Here is a 23157-nt window from a genome sequence, read left to right as displayed (position 1 = left end):
ACTATTTTTTCTGGCAGCTCATTCCATATACTGACCACCGTCTTGTATATAAAAAAGTTACTCCCTAGCTTTTAAGTTTCCCCCCTTACCTTAAACCTGTCTTCTAGTTCTTGACACCCCCCCACCCTACAGAAAATAAATGTGTGCCTCTCGTGTACAGCTGTCAGGTCACCCCGTCTGTCTTCTACGCTCCAAGTAATAAAGTCTTTGCCTGTCCAGCCTCTAGCTTAAGACTGACTCCAGGCAATATCAGTGTAAATTTCTGTACTTTGCTCTGTAATCTTTCCAAAGCAGTATGACCAAAATTGAACAGAGTACACCAAGTGCACCTTCTCCCACATCCTTCGCAACTGCAGTGACTTCCCATCTTCTATATGCAGTGTCCTAAGTGAAGGCAACAGGCCAACCAGCTTCTTCCAATTGGCAGGAGGGGCAAGGCAGGCAATACTGATGCCCACTTGGGAACGGAAACACTCTGGCCCTTCTGAATGACAAAATCTGCCTCATCAGGATGGCACCAACCGAGGGAGACAGGATCTACTACAAGACCTGGACTGGCTGAGATCAGAGCCACCCCACCTAAACCACTGAAGTTTCAATAACTTCCACCACACTTGTATCAATTGCTATATTAAACTTTATAAATTATTAATTTAAAATAAAACAAGTATTTAAAGATACAATTATAAAAATATAAAAATGTGAACAAAATCCCTCAAAGGAGAGGCTGTTCCTTGGCTGGGTGAATTCCAACACGTGGAATGGAGAGAACAGCAATCTCGCTCCAGTATTCTGGCTGGAGTCTCAACCTGAGAAAGACCAGAAGCAGTGGAGTAACAGAGTAGAGGGAGGGACTTTGACAAGCATATGTCTTGAAGTTCCCTTCAGCGGGACAGGCAAGAGTAAAAGTTGCTAATTCTTCCGCAGAACCTTGGTCAAATCCAGGCCAAAGCTGCCGCTAGCATAAGATGTCCAAGCAGTCTTTTGGTACTTTGAGAAGTCCCTGTTGCATTAGCACCCAACTTCTGGCTGCAGAATAGCCAGCAACGATCTGCCGAATAGCTGTTGGGCAACTCCCAGCCATGATTGTATCATGCAAGGGTTTCATTTTTCCATCTTGGCTGGGTCCACTGCTCCTGCTCCCCATGACAGTGCTCGGTCCAGGGACCTGAGGAATATCTACGTGTTTCTTTGTGTGTGGGCTGGTGTTAAACGAGGGCCGCTTGCTATAGTGTTTTTGTTGGAGCTGAATGAAGATTGGTCAGGTCTGGACACGTGGTTCTGATGTGAAGCAGCAACCCGGCTCGTCTGCCCACTGCCGACCAACCACCCATTCACACAAACCCATTTTATCTTTCCCCACAGTGGCCCCATTGAATCCCCCCACATTCTATTCCTTACCTACACACTGGGGCAATTAGCTCACTGGCCCGCGAGTGAGAGGAAAGCAGAGCACCAAGGAAGGGGAAAAGACATAAGGTCACACGGAGGGTGAAAACTCTGCACCCACAAACAAGTACCAGAGGTCGAGGGGTCAAACTGGGGGTCTCTGGAACTGGGAGGCTGCACTGGCCTGCAACAGAGTACCGGAAACACTTAGCAGGTCAGGCTGCATCCATGGAGAGAGGAATGGTTAAAGTCTTGGATCAAATTCTGGGGGTCCATGTTCCCTCCACAGTCATTGCCCAACATGTCGAGTTTCCAGCACATTCTGTGTTTTTGTCAGATTTCCGCCATCTGTGTGTGAGTATTTTTTTAATATATAGCGGGGGTTAGGGTAGGAATGATTTGTTAGACTAGGTATGCAGTTCTGCTGGGAGATGAGGGATGGTAATGTGAAAGCATATGAAGTGTCACAGGAATTCCTCGATGGTGAGATGTAGAACCAGCTCTGAGCGACTGATGGCAGAGCAGTAGGCATGGGGCGTGTAGTGGGAGAACAAATCCTGATCCTTTTCTGGGGGTGAGCAGGAGGAGACCCCAAGAACCACCGAGTTGCAGCCTGCCTGTGACTTGGGAGTGTGCGAAGAAGTCACAGCGTCCGACTGGCCAAGGTGACGTCCTGGAGTGGGCGGTGAATGCTGAGGCTGGTAGGGGAAGGGTGGAGAGGAGGCTCCTCTGGGCACCAGGAAGCAGGTGGAAAGGCTCCTCCGTTTATCCCATTTCAGATACTGGCCCCACTGTTGGGGTGAGCCAGCGTTCCAGGAGTATGGTGCAGGGACCAGGTGGTGTGTCGGGGTTCAGCCCCTCCCCCGGACGCACCCCTGAACCAGGACCTGCTCCTGATATTCCACTAGCCTAGGAACCTGGACAGGTCTTCCTTGATTTCAGCCTCGTCCCAGGGACCATGGATGTTGCTGGGAAGGAGAAATGGGGAAAATTAGGGTGATCAAAACACTCCCTCAAGATCCCTCCATTACAATCCTCTACTGCCCTCACCCCCTCTTCCTACTATTCATCACCTCCCTCCCTTTCTCTCATTACTACCCCTCTATCCACTCCCCCTCTCCCCCCCTTGACCTCAGTAGCCCTGCCCATTCCACATCCCACGAGGGATGCACTGGAGTGAGGCTGCTCCTGCCCAATATCCACCATCCACCCCCTGCCCCAGCCCAGCCCACCCGCTTGTTGGACCATCAGTTTATTGGGTGGTGGAACTTACTCTTTAGAGGACTGCAGAGCGACGAGGTAGTAAGGGCAGAGGAAAGCCACGGCCAACAGCAGCAAAGCGAAGAGGACGGCAGCAGTGGGCGAGACGGTCAGGAGCCCCAGCACCGCGGCCAGGGCATAGACCACAGTGGCGGCCAGGTAGCTGCCAGGGGCTCGGGCCTGGTACAAAAGGGAAGGGGGGGGGTTAGAAACTTCAAAACTTCAGTACACCCAGCGGCTTGAACCCAGACACTGACCAAACCCCGCTCTGTCCCCAGTAACACCCTCACACCCACACCTGCCATCCTTCCACACGGTTTTACAAAGATGTTGCCAGGGCTCGGGGACCTGAGCTTTCGGGGAAGACACTTTATTCCTTAGAGTGAGAATTGACTTGATAGAGGTGTATAAAAATCATGAGGGTGAATGCACAGGGCCTTTCATCAAGGAATCCAGAACTGGTGGGCCCAAGTTTAAGGAGAGAGCAGAAAGATCAGGAGTTTGTACAGTCTCTCCGTGACCGCGTGGGTTTCCTCCGGGTGCTCCAGTTTCCTCCCACAGTCCAAAGACAGATCAGTTGGTAGGTTAGTTGGTCATTGTAAATGATCCAGTGATTAGGCTAGGGGCTGCTGGGTGGCGCGACTGCAGGGGTCAATTCTGCACTGTATCTTAGTAAATACAATTTAATAGAAACCTTAAGTGGATCTTTAAGAGGGTGGCCAGTATGGGGAACAGGCTGCCACAGGAAGTGGTTGAGGTAGGTACCTGAACAACATTTAAAAGCCACCTGGACAGGTACACAGTAGGAAAGGTTTAGAGGGATATGGGATTCTTGGTCAGCAGGGCTGAGATGGACCAAAGGGCCTGTTCTTTTTCATGCAATATGCTGCTAAGGTTGAAGGTCAGGTATAATCTCACTGCTGGTACAGGTTCTATGGGCTCAATGGCCTACTTCCATTTCTATCTCTTGCCATACAGTGCCCCACCCTCCCACCGGCACAGCTCTCCGGTAGCAGGTCTGAGGCTTCACCAGCGCGTACAGGAGAGTAAGGTTGTACCTTCAGCTTCTTCTGAAACATCGGCCACAGCGCGAAGATCTGGATGGCCAAAGTGACGGTGGCGAAGGCGTGGAGGGAGCTGGGCAGTCTGGAAGCCAGGCACACCGAGGCGAAGATGGCCATGTTCAGTGAGAGTGTGCTTGAGACACTGGGAGGGTGTGGAGGAAGAGGCAGTGGGAAGAGGGAAAACAAACAAGGAGATATCAGTGGAAAACAGCCAGTTTGAAGGGGTGTGGGTGGGGGGGGGGGAGGAGGGGTTTGAGAGACAACTGACAGCTAGCCTGCAGTGACTTAAGGAAACCTGTACCTGGGCCCCCTCTGGCCCAAAGCTGGTTCCAGGCTCAGGACAGTCAACTCTCCAAGCACTAAGTTCATGTCTGATAGTCAGAATGTGCTCTGACCTGCTGTCTACCACCCTGGGCTGAATAATGTCCCATCAAACATGTCCATTTATGGGATCAAAGTCGTTCCTCTCACAAATGCCAGGACAGGCACAGGTTCAATGAGGCAAGGCTCTCTCTACACTGCCCTGTCACACTTCAAGGCACGGGTTAGATACAGAGTAAAGGTGCCCTACAATGAGTTATCATGGACTCTCGGGGCACAGAGAGCAGGTCAGGTACAAAGCGAAGCTAGCTCTACACTGTCCCATCAATCCCAGAGAAGTCAGAGATTCCTGAAGTGTAGTCTAACAGTGAGCTCTATCCCTAAGCTGGGAAGAGTTTGAATTTAAGGCAGATCTGAACTGTCAGAACCGATGACCTCGCATCCTTGCTCTCCCAGGGAGAGGGTGTGAATCCCAGCTGTTCAGACCCCTGAACTTACATGGCTGCATTGGCTCCATAATCGAAGAATATCAGGTGGCCCAACAGCATGAAGACCTAGAGAACAGGGAGCTGGGTATTACTCACCAGATCAGGGATGTGTGCCAGTAATCACACTCTGTCATATTTTTACACATACAAATGCATATACACACAATCACGCAAGGTACATAACAGTCAATTCTGATAATCTGTCATTCACAGAATTTTGTTGGTTCCGTACAGACTTTATGGATTACTGGAGGCTACGCCAATTACTACCCAACACATTTTTTATTCAATTTTTACTAAGATATTACACAGTAGTGTTAGTTTGAATTTGGACCCAATCCCAGTGAGATTAGGAACGTGGGGAATGGGGGTCCCTGTGAGTTTGGGGTTGGGGGGAACGGGACAGAATGAGCATTCTGGTGTGTTTAGGAGAAATGCAAGGAACAAGGGCTCCAGTGAGTATAAGGGGAGTATGGGGGGAAAATGGGGTCTGGGATCCCACAGGGTATGGGGGCAGAGGAGGAATGGAATCCCTGTGAACCAAACGCTGTGATACAAAGTAAACTATGATCGAGTTTTACTTTATTTCCTTTACCACAGGTTACAGATCAGTAACAGGGAGTCATCCTGGTCAGGTACATCCAACTATGAGTAACAAACATCTTGCCGGAGGAATTCAGCTGTTTCTGGAGGCAGGGCTCTGCCTTGGAGAATCGACAATCCCTCTCCTCCCACGGAGGCTTCTGCACTGAGTTCCTCCAGCAGGCTGCGTGTTGCTCCACATTCCAGCATTTGCAGTCTCCAAGTGAAGACCTTCCCCACCCACAGGTCTGATCCATCAACTTCTCCCACCCCACCATCTGCCAATTACAAGGCTCTGAGTCGAATCTTCACACAGGGTTAAGTGTCTTACTAAGACTTACACAGACCGTAATGGCCACTCTCTTACTAGTTGCAGCACTTCACCTTTCACTTCTACCTCAGCACAACCCACAAGCAAAGAGTCAACATGACAACAGACCACGCACACAGACGCAGGGTCAGTTGGATAAAAATTAGGTTTAAAGGAACTATGAGGTTGGTGAGAGAGACACAGATAATGGAGGGAACTTACAAGACTTGCCTTTTGGAATATCTGTGCTGAGGCAATCAATAACACAGGAGGTGCACGTCTTTGTGGCTAACTGGAAGGGTCCCAACAGCACACATGGCTGGAAGGGGCTGCTGATATTGACAGAGACAAAGGTCACAGACTCAGTCGGCTCCATAAAGGACACAGCCCTCCATCATCAGGACACTTTCAAAGGATGGTGTGTTAAGGTGGCATCTGGCAGTGAAGACCTTCACCAGCTGCCACGTGCCCTCTTCTCATTAGACAGGAAATATAGGAGCCTGAATACCCACAATTAATATTTTCGGAACAGGTTCTTCCCTTTTGCTATCAGGTTTCTGAATGGTCCATGAAACCATGAACAGTACCTCTCTATATCTCTTTTGCATATGTTACTGAAACTTGTGCTGTACTTGTACCGTTACCTTCAAAGCAACAGAATTCACAACATACGTCGGTGATAATAAACCTGGTTTTGATTCTGATACTGAAGGGGGGCAAGCAGCCAGGAACTTGGGGAAGTTGGCTGCACGTCCACACTGGTCACTTACAGACATGGCGTAGATGGTGTCGGTGCTGATGGATTCAGTTAGCGTTTTGAGGACTGGTGAAAATCCGTAGGTGAATGTCACAAAGACAACAGTGCTCTTTAGGTCAGCCCACCCTGCGGACAAAGAATTAGCACAGTGTGAAGGCACCATCATTACACACAACCTCCCCTGGTCCCAGAGCATCCTACACAGTCAGGAAAGCTCATCTGTGCCTCTGCTTTCCGAGGAGGCTGAGGAGAGTTGGACTTTGCACATCCATACTCACGTCATTCTACAGATGTGCAGTAGAGAGCATCCTGACCCGCTGCATCACTGCCTGGTACGGAAACTGCAATGTGGCAGACCGGAAGGCTCTACAACGAGTAGTCAGAACTCCCCAACGCATCACTGGCACCAGCCTACCTGCCATCAAGGACATATATACAAAATAGTGCAGGAAAAGAGCTGGAAAACATCACCCTGCTCATGAACTGTTTGTTCCACTCCCATCAAGGAGGAGGCTACGCGGAATCCTCGCCAGGACCACCACACTCAAAAACAGTTACTTTACCAAGCAGTGAGGCTCGTCAATACCTCTACCCACTAACCCCACCACTATGTCATTATTTCCAATCAGTCACCTTATGTACAGATTAGCATCACTTTTTGGACATATAGTACATATACACTATTTGTGTTTTTTTGTGCTGTATTGGGTCCAGAGTAACAATTACTTTGTTCTCCTTACACTTGTGCACAGGAAATTACATGAAGCAATGTTGACTCTTTAACATTCTCTTCATTGAACCTCTTGTAAAATAAAATGAATTCTAGACCTGTCAATATAGCTCGACATGGCCACTGCACTGTATTACCTGTCTGCCTACACTACTTTGCCTTCTGCTTCCTTTTTACTACCTCAACATACTGATGTACAGAATGATCTGGCTAGAGAGCAGGTAAGCAAAAGTTTTTCACTGCAGGGACGTGATGCTGAGGCTTTATGAGGCCTCCCCTTCAGTACTGTGAACAGTTTGGGCTCCTCATATAAGATTGGTGACGATCCAGAGGACATTTCACAAGGATGATTCTGTAAATGAAAGGGTCATCATATGAGGTACATTTGATGGCTTTGGGTTAGTACTCACTAGAATTTAGAAGGATGGGGGGGGGGATCTCATTGAAACCTTTCAAATGTTGAATAGCCTAGACAGAGTAGATGGGGAAAGGATGTTTCCCATGATGGGGGAGTCTAGGACAAGAGGGCAGAGCCTCAGGCTAGAGGGGCATCCATTTAAAACAGACATGGAGAATTTTTTTTCAGCTAGAGGGTGGTGAATTTGTGGTATTCATTACCACAGACAGCAATGGAGGAGAGGTTGTCGGATGTATTTAAGGCTGTGGATGGGAAACGACATCAGAGGTTACAGGGATAAGGCTGGGGAATGGGGTTGAGGAGGGGGGGAATAAAATGATCAGGGAAGGTTGAATGGCGACACAGACTCGATGGGCCAAGTGGCCTAATTCTGCTCCTGTGTCTTATGGTGACAATAATACACTAATTACCAATATCATTACAATGTAGGAGTCTATTTGGCCTAGTCCTGTCCTGCCCTCCCACTTACTTCACTGCTCTCACACCATTCACCCCCTCCCCTCCACACCCTATTCACCCCCTCCCCTCCACACCCGATTCCCGCAGAAGCTGCCTAGAGCAGCCAATTAATTTACCAACCTGCTGATGTGAACTTCCCACTATTCAGGACATTTACAGTGACAGGTGCGTAAAAGGGCCCGAAGGATCATTGGGGACCCAAATCACCCCGACCACAAACTGCTCCAGCTGTTACTATCTGGGAAATGGTACCGCAGCATAAAAGCCAGGACCAACAGGCTCCGAGACAGATCCTTCCACCAGGCCAACAGACTGATTCATTCACGCTGATACAATTGTATTTCTATGCTATATTGATGGTCCTGTTGTACATACTATTTATTACAGATGTCTATAAATTGCACATTGCGCATTTAGACGGAGACATAACGTAAAGATTTTTACTCCTCATGTGTGTGAAGGATGTAAGTAATAAAGTCAATTCAATTCAATTCTTTGGAACCTGGGGAGAAACCGGGACACCTGGGGAAAATACACGCAGTCACAGGGAAAACATGAAAACTCCACACGCACAGACAGTGCCAGAGGTTGGGATTAAATCTTTATCACTAGAGTTGTGACTATCACTTGGTTACCCCGTGCCTCTAAAACCTCATGCACACAGAGAGAAAAACAGACCCTTCGGCCCAGTGAGTCCATGCCAACCCTCAACCACCCATTTAAGCTGATCCCATTTTATTCTCCCCACATTCCCAGAACTCCCCCCCCACCAGATTCTGCCACTTGTCCCCTCCCCCCTCCCAGCAGCCAATTCACAAGGAGGTCAGCACATTGTTAGTACACAGAAGCCACTGGATGAAACCCATGCAGGCACAGGGAGAACATGCAAATGCCACACAGATTGCTACCGTCAGGGAGGAGGTACAGGAGCCTGACGACTTGCACTCACACTCTTAGGACCGGCTTCTTCCCCTCTGCCATCAGATTTCTGAACACTACCCCACTATTCCTCTCTTGCACTGTTTAATTATTTTTCTATTGGAACTTCTGGTAATTCTTTAATGTCTTGCACCACTGTACTGCTGCCAGATGCCACAAATTCCACAATGTGTCCGGGACAACAAACCTGGTTCGAACAGCACTGGAGGTCGGAACTGAACTCATAGCAGTGCCTTTCCCCAGTACACCAAGTGAATCAATGCAAACTGACTACAACTGACATCACCTGCTCGACAATCACATCCTTGTGGTCACGGTTACTCACTTGTTCGCCCATTGTGCATTCGTCCTTCTCCAAGGTCGATGAGGTCAAACAGGAGGTAGCCGAGGAGACAGATGATCAGCCCACAGCCAAAGAGCTGCTGAGGAGCGAGACGGGTCTGGTCCACGTACCACCAGATGATGACAAATACACAAACACTGCGGGGCAAGAAGCACAGAGATGAGAACCGGGGACACAAAAGGGGCACGAGTGTGATGAAAGTTGTCAAGAGTGGGAGAGTACATACTCTGCTGGCACGATTTAATGGGTTGCATGCCACAGTGGCTGGGGCAACTTACACAATCAGAATCAGGTTGATTATCACTAACGTTACGTGAAATTTGTTTTGTAACAGCAATATAGTGCAAAGACAAAAATTTACTGTTTCTGTAATTATATAGTGCAAACAGACATAGTGAGGTGAGCCACATTTTAATGGTTCATGGAAAGGGCTTTGATGAAGTTATATGGGTAAAATTTCCTCATGACACATTGAATTAAGTTGTGAAGAGGGCGTTAAGAAGCTACAAAGCTTAGGTAAGCCTGGTGCTGGCAGCTGGAGCATGATAAGGGAAAATAAGAAACTGAGTTATCCGTCAGAAAAAAAACCATTATCTGAAGGGTGTACGATCTGCAGAGCTGTGAGGTATTTTTAGGATCTCAGTACCTGTGTAGATGTCAGGTACAAAAAGTAATTAGGATGAAACAACAGACCATGTTAACTTATTGCTAGAGGAATTTAGTACAAAGGCGAGAAGATTTTGCTTCAGTAAGGTGGGAGAGTGAGACACCAATTGTACCTGCAGAGGAAGAGACACCACCTGTACGCAGGGGGATTTCATGTGACACAACAGCTGGAGTAACAATAACAAATCGGCCTTCAAATCAAACTCTGGGATGCAAATTATCATTATTCTAGAATATAAAAGCCCATCTGTTACCCCAGGGCTGGAAGACCACAGTTCTTTCCCACACCTCACTACACATCGTGGGCTGATTCTTAAACACCCAGTGTAGCAGTTGAGCACCCTGATCAGATCACGGCCAACCAGTGATGGGCGACGAATGCCAGCACTCCACATCTCCCAAATCCTGAAACTCAAACAAATCAAACACACGCACCAAAGGATTGCACAGTGGTTCAGCAGGAAGAGTCGCTGCTTCACATCTCCAGAGACCCAGGTATAAGGTCAGTACGTAGTCCCTGTGACCATGCAGGATCTCCTCCCGAGCGTTCCAAAGAGACAGCTGTAACTGACCCCTTATTTTGCAGCTGAGTGGAGAACGTGCAGGGGTGGCTGGAAGTAAAACTGGTTTAGTGTAGAGACGTAGATATTTATTTTATTACTTGTGCCGAATAGGCCTTTCTGGCCCTTCAACCCACAGCACCCAGCAATCCCGATCTAATCCGAGCCTAATCACGGAACAATTTACAATGACCAATTAACCTACCAACCGGTACGTCTTTGGACTGTGGGAGAAAACCCATGCGGTCACGGGGAGAACGTACCAACTCCTCACAGTGCAGACATGTGCTGTAAAGCGTTGTGCTAACCACACTACCGTGCGTGTCAGATGTCTGTATATCTAAAATGCACATCACACGCACAGAAATAGCACATCCCAGACCAGCCCCCTACCCCACTCCTTCACGTCCCCTCACCTCCACGCGTGCTTACCTGGAGAGCTGCTGGATAACTACACTGGATTCAAGCACCACCGACCAATACTGGTACTGCCGCACGTAAACTGAAACACAGAATCAGGGCACTAAGACAAGGACAGAAAAACCTGCTCTGAGGAGGTGACCCGGACGATCTCTCTCCCTGCTCCTCTCCTCACAACCCTGTGACTTCCATCTTGGGTTCCCACTTCCTCTTTCTGGAGCTTTCGCTGAAACACGGGTTTCACCATGCTTCCAGTCAAATTTTTGAATCTCTTTCTCGACGCCTATTTTGTTTGCCTGTCAGTTCAGATCTGTGTTCTCTGGACACAAGCGGAACAGGCTGCCCTGCAGTAGCGTGGGATTGGGATGGCAGTGGGTTCAACAGCACTCCCCACTTCACCCTCTCCAAGTCCTTCGCCCTCTTTCTTTACAGCTCATTCCCTCTTCTCTCTCCAACTGCCTTCTGTCTGGTGGGAAATGCTGAAATCTGTGGTAGTCTGAAACCAGTGAATCACCCAACTCCACCATCAGAACCTTCAAAATACCAGGGTGCTGGCGATTTACCACACTGGAGCCAAATTAATTTCTCCAACAGTTTATCAAAGGAACAGGCCCCTTGACCTACAACTATACCAGAAATGATGCCAAACTGAACTGAATCTCTTGTGCTTGCATTCTCACTCACCAGTGTGTCTAACAGCATTTTATACACACTATTGTACCGGTTCCACATCTACATCTGGCATTCGGGTCACAGTTAGGCAGTCCCTTCCCAGAACTCTGTGTAAAAATAAATATCTGCGCCGAACTACAACCCACCCTCCCTCAACCACCAGGAATTCTGCAGATGCTGGAAATTCAAGCAACACACATCAAAGTTGCTGGTGAACACAGCAGGCCAGGCAGCATCTCTAGGAAGAGGTACAGTCGACGTTTCAGGCCGAGACCCTTCGTCAGGACTAGGTCCCCCCTCCTCCCCCTCCGTCCTCCCTCCTCCTCCCCCTCCGTCCTCCCTCCTTCTCCTCCTCCTCCCCTCCCTCCTCCTCCTCCCCTCCTCTTCCCCTCCTCCTCCTCCCTCTCCATCCTCCCCATCCTCCCTCTCTCCCTCTCCCCTCCCCCCTCTTCCCCCTCTCCCTCCCCCTCCCCCTCCCCATCTCCCCCTCCCTCTCCCCCCTCCCCCTCACCCTCCCCCCTCCCCCTCCCCATCTCCCCTCCCCATCTCCCCCTCCCTCTCCCCTCCTCCCCCCTCCCCCTCCTCCCCCCTCCCCCTCCCCTCCTCCCCCTCCCCTCCCCCTCCCCTCCCCCCTCCCCCCTCCTCCTCCCCTCCCCCCTCCTCCTCCCCTCCCCCTCCCCCCTCCTCCCCCCTCCCCCCTCCTCCCCCTCCCCCCTCCTCCCCCTCCCCCCTCCTCCCCCCTCTCTTCTCCCCCCTCCCCCCTCCTCCCCCCTCCCCCCTCCTCCCCCTCTCTTCTCCCCTTCTCCCCCCTCTCTTCTCCCCCTCCCTTCTCCCCCCTCCCCCCTCCCTTCTCCCCCCCTCCCCCTCCCTTCTCCCCCCCCCTCCCCCCCTCCCCCCTCCCTTCTCCCCCCCTCCCTCCCTCCCCCCTCCCTTCTCCCCCCCTCCCTCCCTCCCTTCTCCCCCCCTCCCTTCTCCCCCCTCCCCCCTCCCTTCTCCCCCCTCCCCCCTCCCTTCTCCCCCCTCCCTTCTCCCCCCTCCCCCCCTCCCTTCTCCCCCCTCCCCCCTCCCTTCTCCCCTTCTCCCCCCTCCCTTCTCCCCCCTCCCTTCTCCCCCCTCCCTTCTCCCCTTCCCCCCCTCCCTTCTCCCCCCTCCCTTCTCCCCCCTCCCCCCTCCCCCCCCCCCTCCCTTCTCCCCCCCCCCTCCCTTCTCCCCCCCCCCCCTCCCCCTCCCCTCTCCCCTCCCCCCTCCCTTCTCCCCCCCCCCTCCCCTTCTCCCCCCTCTCTTCTCCCCCCTCCCCCTCTCTTCTCCCCCCTCCCCCCTCTCTTCTCCCCCCTCCCCCCCCCCCCTCTCTTCTCCCCCCTCCCCTCCTCTCTTCTCCCCCCTCCTCTCTTCTCCCCCCCCTCCCCTCCTCTCTTCTCCCCCCCTCCTCTCTTCTCCCCCCCCCCTCTCTTCTCCCCCCCCTCCCCTCCTCTCTTCTCCCCCCCTCCTCTCTTCTCCCCCCTCCCCCCTCTCTTCTCCCCCCCCTCCCCCCTCTCTTCTCCCCCCTCTCTTCTCCCCCCCTCCCCCCTCCTCTTCTCCCCCCTCCCCCCTCTCTTCTCCCCCCTCCCCCCCTCTCTTCTCCCCCCTCCTCTCTTCTCCCCTCCTCTCTTCTCCCCCCCCTCCCCTCCTCTCTTCTCCCCTCCTCTCTTCTCCCCCCCCTCCCCTCCTCTCTTCTCCCCCCCTCCTCTCTTCTCCCCCCCTCCTCTCTTCTCCCCCTCCTCTCTTCTCCCCCCTCCCCCCTCTCTTCTCCCCCCTCCCCCCTCTCTTCTCCCCCCTCCCCCCTCTCTTCTCCCCCCTCCCCCCTCTCTTCCCCCCCCCCCTCTCTCTTCTCCCCCTCTCTTCTCCCCCCTCCCCCTCTCTTCTCCCCCCTCTCTTCTCCCCCCCCCCCCCTCTCTTCTCCCCCCTCCCCCCTCTCTTCTCCCCTTCTCCCCCCTCTCTCCCCCCCTCTCTTCTCCCCCCTCCCCCCTCTCTTCTCCCCCCTCCCTTCCCCCCCCCCCCCCCCCCCTCTCTTCTCCCCCCTCCCCCCTCCCCCCTCCCCCCTCTCTTCTCCCCCCTCCCCCCTCCCCCCTCTCTTCTCCCCCCTCCCCCCTCTCTTCTCCCCCCTCCCCCCTCTCTTCTCCCCCCTCCCCCCTCTCTTCTCCCCCCTCTCTTCTCCCCCTCTCTTCTCCCCTTCTCCCCCCTCTCTTCTCCCCCCTCCCCCCTCCCCCCTCTCTTCTCCCCCCTCCCCCTCTCTTCTCCCCCCTCTCTTCTCCCCCCTCCCCCTCTCTTCTCCCCCTCTCTTCTCTCCCCCTCCCCCCCTCTCTTCTCCCCCCTCTCTTCTCCCCCCTCCCCCCTCTCTTCTCCCCCCTCCCCCCCCCCCCCTCTCTTCTCCCCCTCTCTTCTCCCCCCTCCCCCCTCCCCCCCTCTCTTCCCCCCCCCCCCCCCCTCTCTTCTCCCCCTCCCCCCTCTCTTCTCCCCCCTCCCCCCTCTCTCTCTCCCCCCCCCCCTCTCTTCTCCCCCCTCCCCCCTCTCTTCTCCCCCCTCCCCCCTCCCCCCTCTCTTCTCCCCCTCCCCCCTCTCTTCTCCCCCCTCCCCCCTCTCTTCTCCCCCTCCCCCCCCCCCCCTCTCTTCTCCCCCTCCCCCCTCCCCCTCTCCCCTCCCCCTCCCCCCTCTCCCCCTCTCCCCTCCCCCTCCCCCCTCTCTTCTCCCCCCTCCCCCCTCTCTCTCCCCCCTCCCCCCTCCCCCCTCTCTTCTCCCCCCTCCCCCCTCTCTTCTCCCCCCTCCCCCCTCTCTTCTCCCCCCTCCCCCCTCTCTTCTCCCCCCTCCCCCCCTCTCTTCTCCCCCCTCCCCCCTCTCTTCTCCCCCCTCCCCCCTCTCTTCTCCCCCCTCCCCCCTCTCTTCTCCCCCCCCCCCCCTCTCTTCTCCCCCCTCCCCCTCCCCTCTCTTCTCCCCCCCCCCCCCTCTCTTCTCCCCCCCCCCCCCCTCTCTTCTCCCCCCCTCCCCCCTCTCTTCTCCCCCCTCCCCCCCTCTCTTCTCCCCCCTCCCCCCTCTTCTCCCCCCCTCCCCCCCTCTCTTCTCCCCCCCTCCCCCCCTCTCTTCTCCCCCCCTCCCCCCCTCTCTTCTCCCCCCCTCCCCCCCTCTCTTCTCCCCCCCTCTCTTCTCCCCCCTCCTCTCCCTCTACCCGTCCTTTATTACCACTCACTGTTCTTCCGCAGTTCCTCCAGGAAACTCCCATCCACATAATTATCGGGGAACGGTTGCCGCTCGTACAACACCTTCTTCCAACGCCCGCGTCTGCAGCGGACCGCTGGGGCCGCAGGGCCCGCACTCGCCGGCTCCGGAACCGTCCTCATCAATCACCGGGACAGCTGCGGGGCCTCCCGGCTCGCCCGGGGGATAAACGATCCTGGAACTTCAGGCGGCTGGGTCGGCTGCCCACGGACCGGAAACTGAGGCACACTAACCGGAACTTTCTGTCACCATGACAACGTTTGTAGTTTATCCAGTCTGGGGATTAAACTTCCATCAGACTCAGAATCAAGTTTATTGTCACTGACATATGTCGTGAAATCTGGTGTTCTGTGGAAACACCACAGTGCATAACAGAAAAAATTACTATAACTTACAAGAAGAAATATATATATAAAATAAATAGTGCAAAAAGAGAGCAGAATAGTGATGTAGTACTCATGGACTGTTCAGAAATCTGATGGTGGAGAGGGGAAGAAGCTATTCTTAAAACGTTGAGTGTGTGCTTTAAAGCTTCATATACCTCCTTCCTGATGGGAGCAATGAGAAGAGGGCATGTCCTGGGTGACGTTCTTTCATGACTGATGCTGCCTTTCTGAGGCATTGCCTTTTTAAGATTCCTTTGATAGAAAGTGCTGTGTCACTGAAAACTCCTTTACGGATGAAAATATTTTTGCCTTCTCTGAAATTAACACAAAATTAAACTCAGCAATCTTGTTAAAATGTGTGTTTTAATCACTATCCTGCAGATACTCCTATATCTAGTGTCACTTTATGTTCATACAATTAGAATACGTATAATCTTATCTTATGTAGCTCTAGCTGTTTTGTTATTGCAGTCTTTTTGTTTTTTTTCATGCTACTTCAGATGCAGAGTCACAATCATTTCATTCTCCTTTACACTTGAATACTGAAGAATGACAATAAACAAACTTGAATCTTGAATAGATGTAAGTGAAAATAGTGGAAATTTGGTATAAAAATGGAAAAATAGAGTCGATTCCAGTAATTGGGACACATCAGGACCTGCACATTTTGGCCAAATAAAGGGCTGCTTCAATTAGCCGGTTTCTTAGAAATAGTTAAAAATGTAGAAAAAGATAAATTGAGAAACAAATTATGTATTTAAATGATATACAGAACAAATTAGAACACTATCAATACTACTACCATACTATAAAACTGTGCATTAGTTCCTAATAGTTATCAATGGAGGAATTCATCCAGTGTAAGCTGGCACTTTGATTTGATTGATTGTAACTGAACATAATCAGTGCAAGCAGCTCGTGCAGATAATGGGCGACCTTCATATAATGCTATCAATGATTTCATCTTCCAAATCTTCATTTTCATTTTACCCTTAAAGATGATTGTCGATACTTTCAAATTCTTCATAGTTCCTATCTTGTTGAATTGGTGAAACTGTTTCATTTTCAGTCCCGGCTCTTTCAGGCATCTCCAAACTGGAATGCTTGAAACTGCAGTGAACAAAACAGCTCAGAATTGTCTTACTGCTTACTTCTTGCCAATTATCAGTCACAAAAATTAGGGCTTATGAACACAAACACACGGAACTGACACTATTTATTGTGAGAAAGTGCCCTCTAGTTCCAGATTCCTTAGCCAGAGGAATCCTTTCTGTAAGCAGCCTGTTGAGTCCTGTCAGAATTTTGTATTGTCATCTCCTCTCATTCTTCCTGACTCCAGAGAACAAAGGTCTTGGCAAACACAACATTCCTGGGATCAGTTTCTTGAACATCTGCTGCTCGCCCATTGGTGACAAGTGTATCACTACTGAGAAAAAACTAGTCCAAGATTGCACATAATACTAAAGATGCGAGGTTGTGTTCAAATGTAGCAAGATATCATTAACTCCAACCCTCAGGTCCCCTCAGAATAAAGGCCAACAGACAATTTCCCCTCAAATTACATGTTGCACCTTGATGCTGGCTTCCAGTGACTTGTGCATAAGGGCATCCTTGTCCATTTGTACATCAACACCACCCGATCTCCAACTATTAAAGAATACTCTACTTTTCTCTGACTATTTGTGCAACCTTATGTTTTTGCACATTATATCCCATGTGCCCATGCTCTCCTCAGCTTGTCTTTATCCCCTTGAATCCTTTTACCAATAACAGACATTGTTTCCCTCTCCAAAGCGGGCAGCACTGTGCTACCATCCTTAAGATGGGTTCAGGATCTTGGTCTCAATACCTCCTTGTGCAATTGGATCCTCGATTTCCTCACTTGCAGACCCCAGTCAGTTCAGATTGGCAACATCTCTTCCATAATAATCATTTACACAGGTGCGCCACAAGGCTGTGTGCTTAGCCCTCTGCTCTACTCACTTTACACTTACGATTGTGATGCTAAGCACAGCTCCAATGACATATTTAAGTTTGCTGATGACACCACTGTCACTGGACAAATCAAAGGTGGTGACGAATCAGCATGTAGGAAGGAGAGCAAAAATCTGGCTGAGTGGTGCCACAACAAAAACATCACACGCAATGTCCGCAAGACCAAGGAGCTGATTATTGAGTTCAGGAGGAGGAAAACAGAGGTCCATGAGCAAAGCCCTCCCCTCCGGTGAGCACATCTACAAAGAGTGCTGTCGCAAGAAAGCGACATCTGTCATCTGGGACTCACGGCACAGGCTATGCTCTCGTCTTACTGTTGTCATTAGGAAGAAGGTGCAGGAGCCTCAGGACCAACACCATCAGGTTCAGGAGCAGTTATTACCCCTCACCTATCAGGCTCACTCAACCCATCATCGAACTGTCCCCACAAACTATGGATTCACTTCCAATGGCACTTCATGTTATATTATCGATATTTATTGCTTAATAAATATTATTATTTTCATTTTTCTTTTGTACTTGCGCAGTTTGTTGTCTTTTACATTGATTGTCCATTCCTTTGGGTGTGGTGTTTCATTGATTCTAATATTTCTTGGATTTACTGAGTATGTATGCAAGAAAACGAATCTTATACAGTAGTTGTATATGGTGACTTTTTTGTATTTAGATAATAAATTGACTTTGTTCTTGAACTATTATTGAATAGGGTATGTGAGCATTTGATTCATTTTTCAGCTGGCAGGAAAGTCGCCAGTCGGCCATCTTTGCTTTTGGCAAGGGCCGCTGTCTCTTATGGAGTATGCTTGAATCCGCCATCTTTATTGTGGGCAGAGGCGCCAGTCACAAAGATGGCGTGCGCTGGGCCGACGGATGGAGCGGTTAGCGGGCGGGCTGAGGCCGCGGCTCCCGAGTGGCGACTGCCGCCTCGGGAGCGCTCGCTGATGGATATCGGCGACCAGCTTCACCGCTGGAATCGCGTGAAGAGCCAGCTGAATTTGCAGAGCGACGAGGCGATGGCCCGGACCCTGCTGGATGCGTGAGTGTAGGGAGAAGGAGAGGGGAGGGCTGGAGTTGGTGGATGGGGTGGAGGAGGCGGTGGGGAGGAATGGGAGAGGGAAAAGGGTGGGATGGAGTGGGCGGAGGAAAGGGAGGGGGTTGGGTAGGGAATAGGGAGGGAATGGACGGGGATGTGGGCGGGTTCAGAGTAGAGAGAGGGAGGCGGTGAGCAGAGAGGGATGAGGCTGAAGGAGGGCTGGTGTGTGGGGAGCAGTGTGGAATGGGTGGGCAGGAGTGAGGGATGGCGGGAGGGAAATGGCGAGTGGATTATAGAGGGTGAGAGTGGAATGGGGAATGGGGGAGGGAGCGTCTGAGAGATTGAGTGAAGTTGAGGAATGGAGGTGGACCTGAGTGGGATGGATGGAGGAAGGGGGGTGGGGTGGACTGGAGTGACGGAAATAGGCTCCACCACTTCAGTGTTTTATTTTACTGAGGCAGTGGAGATTTGAGAAAATGAGTTTGAGAGGGTGGGTGTGGGAGATAGTGGGGTGGGTGTGTAACCACTGAAGGGTTTCCAGTGTCCCATGAGCATCTATCAGCAGGAAGGCCCAGGGATGCACGTCAGGAAGTGTGGGTCATCTGATCCTTGGTTTGCGGACACACCTTAACTTCACAGAGACTAGTTGTGAAGCATTTCACCTCTCCGTTAAACTGAAGCCTCGGACTTTCTTCAGCCCTGCGTTCCGTCCACATCTAACTCTCCATACCCCTAGAACCACTTATGGGTTCATTTATCCCCCTAGAACCAGTTATGGGTGCCACACATAAATGAAGTGGCCCCTGGGCCCTCTTCTCTCAGGGAGCAGGAATTAACTGAAGTCTTCTTACTCCAGGTTTGTAAAGATCCACATGAGCCACGCCAGCCCTAGCCAGAACGAGCTTGAAGCCTCTTGCGCTGAAGAAGTTGTGGTGACTCATGCTGCCCTTGGGAAAGGTGGGCCTTACGGAAAGCATTGAAAAGTGTTCAACAGGACTTGGTGAATCTTCTCTGCACACTCTCCAGAGCAATCACCTCCTTTCTATTGTGTCCACGCACTCCACATTCCTTCCACTCTAGCCCACCACTCCATTCATTCCCATTTTCACCCCGAACTTCCCCCCCTCCATCCTTCAAACCCAGTTCTTTGCCCTCCTCACTCTCCTCAACTAGAGGGAAAAGAAGTCCGGTTTATCTAATCTCTGCCCGTAAGTGAAATCCTCCAGTCCAAGCAGCATCTCCTGGACTAGAAGTGAATTTCCTCTGCAGAGCAATTTCATCTTTTCTATAGCATGATGCCTAGAAATGCATAAGAATTCCAGAGGAACTCAGCAGGCCAGGCAGCATTTTGTGTGTGTTGTTTGGGTATCCAGCATCTGCAGATTTTCTTTTGTTTGTCACAGAATTCCAGGTTCAATCCAACCAATGTTTTATAAAGTTGTAGCATGATGTCCAGCTCTCTTGTTCTCTGCCGCGATTGATGAGGGCAGGCATCCTCTTTGCCGCCTTGAACACTTGTGCTGCCACTTTCAAGGATCTACGGACATGTACCTCACAGTGCTTCTTTTCATCTTTACTTGCCCTCTTCAAGCTCAGCATGTTCATACACCATGGAAACGGACTCTACAGCCCACCGTTGGCCAAGATGCCAATCTAACCTAGTCCCAATTGCACTTGTTTCTCCCATATCCCTCAGCCTTTCCTATCCATGTACCTGTCCTAGTGTCCTTTAAATGTTACTAATGTACCTGCTTCAGCCATTCTGGCTGCTATTTCTATGTGTAGACCACACTCTGGGTGAAAAGGTTGCCCCTCAGGTTTCTATTAAATCTCTCCCCTCTCACCTTAAACCTGTGCCCACTGATTCCCCCATCCTGGGGAGAAAAATTCTGTGGATGATCCGCAGGATATGCCCTCATGATTTTTACACCTGTATGTCATCTCTCCTTTTCCTATGCTCCAATGAATAAAGCTTCATAGTGATCTGCTCGGACCCCTTGTAAATCTTTTCTGCACTTTTTCCAGCAGGTGACCAAAATTGAATACGGTATTCTGAATGCGACTTATTAGTGTCTTATATAACTACTGCAAAATGTCCCAACTGGATGCCTTGACTGATGAAGGCCAGCATGCCTGACGCCTTTATGTGCTCCCACTTTCAGGGAACCATGTACTCCAAGGTCTCTCTGTTCTAAAACACTCCCCACGGCCTTACAGTTCACTGTTCAAGTCCTAGACTGATTTGAATCCCCAAAATGCAAAGCTTTGCATTATCTGAAATGAACAACATTTGCCTTACCCAAATGATCAAGATCTCCCTGTAATTTTTGATAACTGTCCACAACACCAGCTGTTTAACTGTTATCTACAACCTCACTACCCTTACCATGTATATTCTCTTCCGACTAGTTTACATAAATAACAAGCAACAGTGAGTCCAGCACCTGAGGCGCATCACAGTCACAAGTCTCCACTCCGATAAGCAACCTCTACCTTCAGCTTCATACCATCGAGCCGTTATGTAGGTGGCTGTTCCTGGATCCCATGTGATCTAACCTTCTAGACCAGCCGAGAACACAGATGTAGATTGTGTGATTGCAAGACTGACCCCGAGCCTCCAGCTGTGCATCACTTTAATCGTCCACTGGACATCCACTCGAAATCTCCCTATCCTCCAGTGTTCCAAGGAAGGCCAACGTAGGTTTGAGCAGCATCACCTCATCTTCTGTCTGGGCATCGTTCAGCCTTAGCAACTCATTGAGCTATAGAGTGATAAAGCACAGAAACATACCCTTTGGCTCACTGTATCCATGTTGACCATTTCTACACTAATCCCATCTGCCGGCATTAACTGAGCGCCTGTATAAAGGCTTCTGAAGTGTGTCTGAGCAATTGCATCTGATTTCATCACCACGTCTGGCAACATATTTCCAGGTGTCAATCACTCCAAGTAAAAAGAGCTTGCACCACCAGTACATTCAGCGATTTCAAATAACCAGGCTGCTGTGCTTTTGCTGGAGATTTTAGTTTCAGCGTGTTGCTTTGTTTCTTTTCCATCGCCAAATGCCGGAATTAGATTTAATTGTTACCTTGGCGACCTTGATTTGCAGCTTGTCACATTTCCTCTTTGCTTTCCCCTCTATTTCTCCTTTTGCAGCGTAAGACATGCTCACTTTCTCAGTTTTGAAGGGACTTGGACCCCGTTTCTCCCTCCTTGGATGCTGCCTGACTTGCTGAGTGTTTCAGGCATTCTTTTTTAATGCCAGCAAAGTATTTGGCTGAGGATTAGTATCAGTAAGAGTTCCTCTTACTCTCAGGATGGGAGCTTGAGCTGTTGTACAGAGGTACAGCGACAGACTTGTATACCATACACAGAGTACAGACGAATTGACATAGTACAAGGTAAAACAGTAACAGAATAAAATGATGCAGTATGTGGTGACATGCCAGTAATTCCTTAGCTTCTAAGAAAGTAGAGACACTGGCGGGCCTTCTTCATGACTGCTTCCATGTGCAATATCTTTGTATCTTCATTTTTCCATAGCCTGTAATTCCCTGATTTTTCAAGAGCTGGTCTACCTCCTCCTTAAATACCCCCAATGATCGAGTCTCCACTATTCTCCCAGACTGAGAGATTCGTCCTCTCATCCCCTCTGAGGGAAGAAGCGGGTGACTCTTATCCTACTAGAATTATTTTTGTTGACATAATGCTCAGCTTTAAATATACCCAATGACGTGGCCTCCGCAGCTGCCTGTAGCAATGAATTGCACAGATCCACCACCCTTTTTGGCTAAAGAAATTTCTTCTCACTTCCGTTTGCATGTGTCTTTTGCACATTGGTTGCTTGTCTGTCTTCATCGTGTGCGGGTTTTCATTGATTCTGTTGTTTCTTTGTATTTGCCGTGCGTGCCCTCAAGAGAGTGAATCTCAGGAAAGTACTTGGTGACATTATGAATGTTGATAATTAATTTACTTTGAACTTTGAAGTGAATTGCATTTGGCTGACGGGTTCCTATTTGCCTGTTCTCATCCCCAAGGTGATGCTGTCCACAACACCAGCTCCTTCTGGCCTCCGGCAGCTGTCAGTAAAGTACGAAGGCTTGCAGTCCGCACCCAGTCATGGAAGAAAGGTCGCTCTGAGGAGTCAAAGCACAAGGGCAGGAGGTCCCGGTCAGAAAGGTACCAAGCTGTATCTCACAGGAGATGTGTCTGGTGTAGGGGGATTGATGTGGCTGCTGTGTCATAGTGACCCAGGGGACAAAAACAGGCCCTGTGGTCCAACTGGTCCATGCTGATCAAGATGCCCATCTAAGATGGTCCCAAACACTGTCTGGCGCCTGTCCCTCAAAATCTTTCCTGTCCACATACCTGTTCAAAGATGAGAAAGTCTGCAGATGCTGGAAATCCAACCAACACACACAAAATGCTGGAGGAACTCTGCAGGCCAGGCAACATCTATGGGAAGGAGTAAACAGTCGATTCTAGCTGTGAGAATACTGAAGCATAGGATTTCCGGTAGGCCATTTGACTCTTTCAGTTCTGCTGTCATTTAATACAAGTAGAACTACTGCTCTGTCTCCATGTCCCTGGCTCTTCCCAAACCCCTTGATGCCTTTGTGTGTAGAAATTCATAGTTACACGGCACAGAAAGTGGCCCGTCAGCCCAGCTCATCCATGCCAATCAGAATGCTTCTCTGCATTAATCACATTTTCCTGCATTTCGCCCATGTCCCTCTAAACCTTTGCTATCCATGTACGGTATATGTCCAAGTCAGCAAACACAAGAGATTCTGCAGGTGCTTGAAGTCCTGAGCAACATACACACACACACACACACACACACACACACACACACACACACACACACACACACACTCACTCACTCACTACTGGAGGAACTCAGCAAGTTAGGCAGCATCTGTGGAAGTGAATAAACAGTTGATGCTTCAGGTCGTGACCTTTCATCAGAACCGCTTGTTTATTTCCATAGGTGCTGCCTGACCCAAGTTTCTCCAGCATTTTGTGTATTACCCATACAACTGTTTTTTTGACTTTGTAATTGTACCTACTCTATCACTGCCAGTGGCAGCAGTTCCATATTGCCAACACCCTCAA

General features: G+C 50.5%; 2 protein-coding genes across 2 annotated transcripts in view; one reads left to right on the top strand and one right to left on the bottom strand.

Moving 5' to 3' along the window:
* Positions 1–625: 625 nt before the first annotated feature.
* On the bottom strand, positions 626–14826 carry pigc (phosphatidylinositol glycan anchor biosynthesis, class C). Its single transcript, XM_063047477.1, has 8 exons — positions 14599–14826; positions 10719–10788; positions 9043–9197; positions 6185–6297; positions 4533–4588; positions 3708–3855; positions 2663–2829; positions 626–2357 (listed from the first exon to the last, which is right to left on the bottom strand). Exons 1-8 carry the CDS (start codon positions 14747–14749, stop codon positions 2294–2296), a joined length of 924 nt encoding a protein of 307 aa, XP_062903547.1. The 5' UTR covers positions 14750–14826; the 3' UTR covers positions 626–2293.
* Positions 14827–17856: 3030 nt separating this feature from the next.
* LOC134346714 (uncharacterized) overlaps positions 17857–23157 on the top strand; it is a 40428-nt gene continuing 35127 nt past the window's right edge. The window contains exons 1-3 of the mRNA XM_063048272.1: positions 17857–18044; positions 18898–18998; positions 22080–22221. Of these exons, the coding sequence (XP_062904342.1) occupies positions 17857–18044; positions 18898–18998; positions 22080–22221 (431 nt within the window). The remainder of the gene's footprint in view (positions 18045–18897; positions 18999–22079; positions 22222–23157) is intronic.

This window comes from Mobula hypostoma, chromosome 5 (assembly GCF_963921235.1).
Source record: "Mobula hypostoma chromosome 5, sMobHyp1.1, whole genome shotgun sequence".
NCBI lineage: Eukaryota > Metazoa > Chordata > Chondrichthyes > Myliobatiformes > Myliobatidae > Mobula > Mobula hypostoma.
This window is presented reverse-complemented; position numbering and strand designations above follow the sequence as displayed.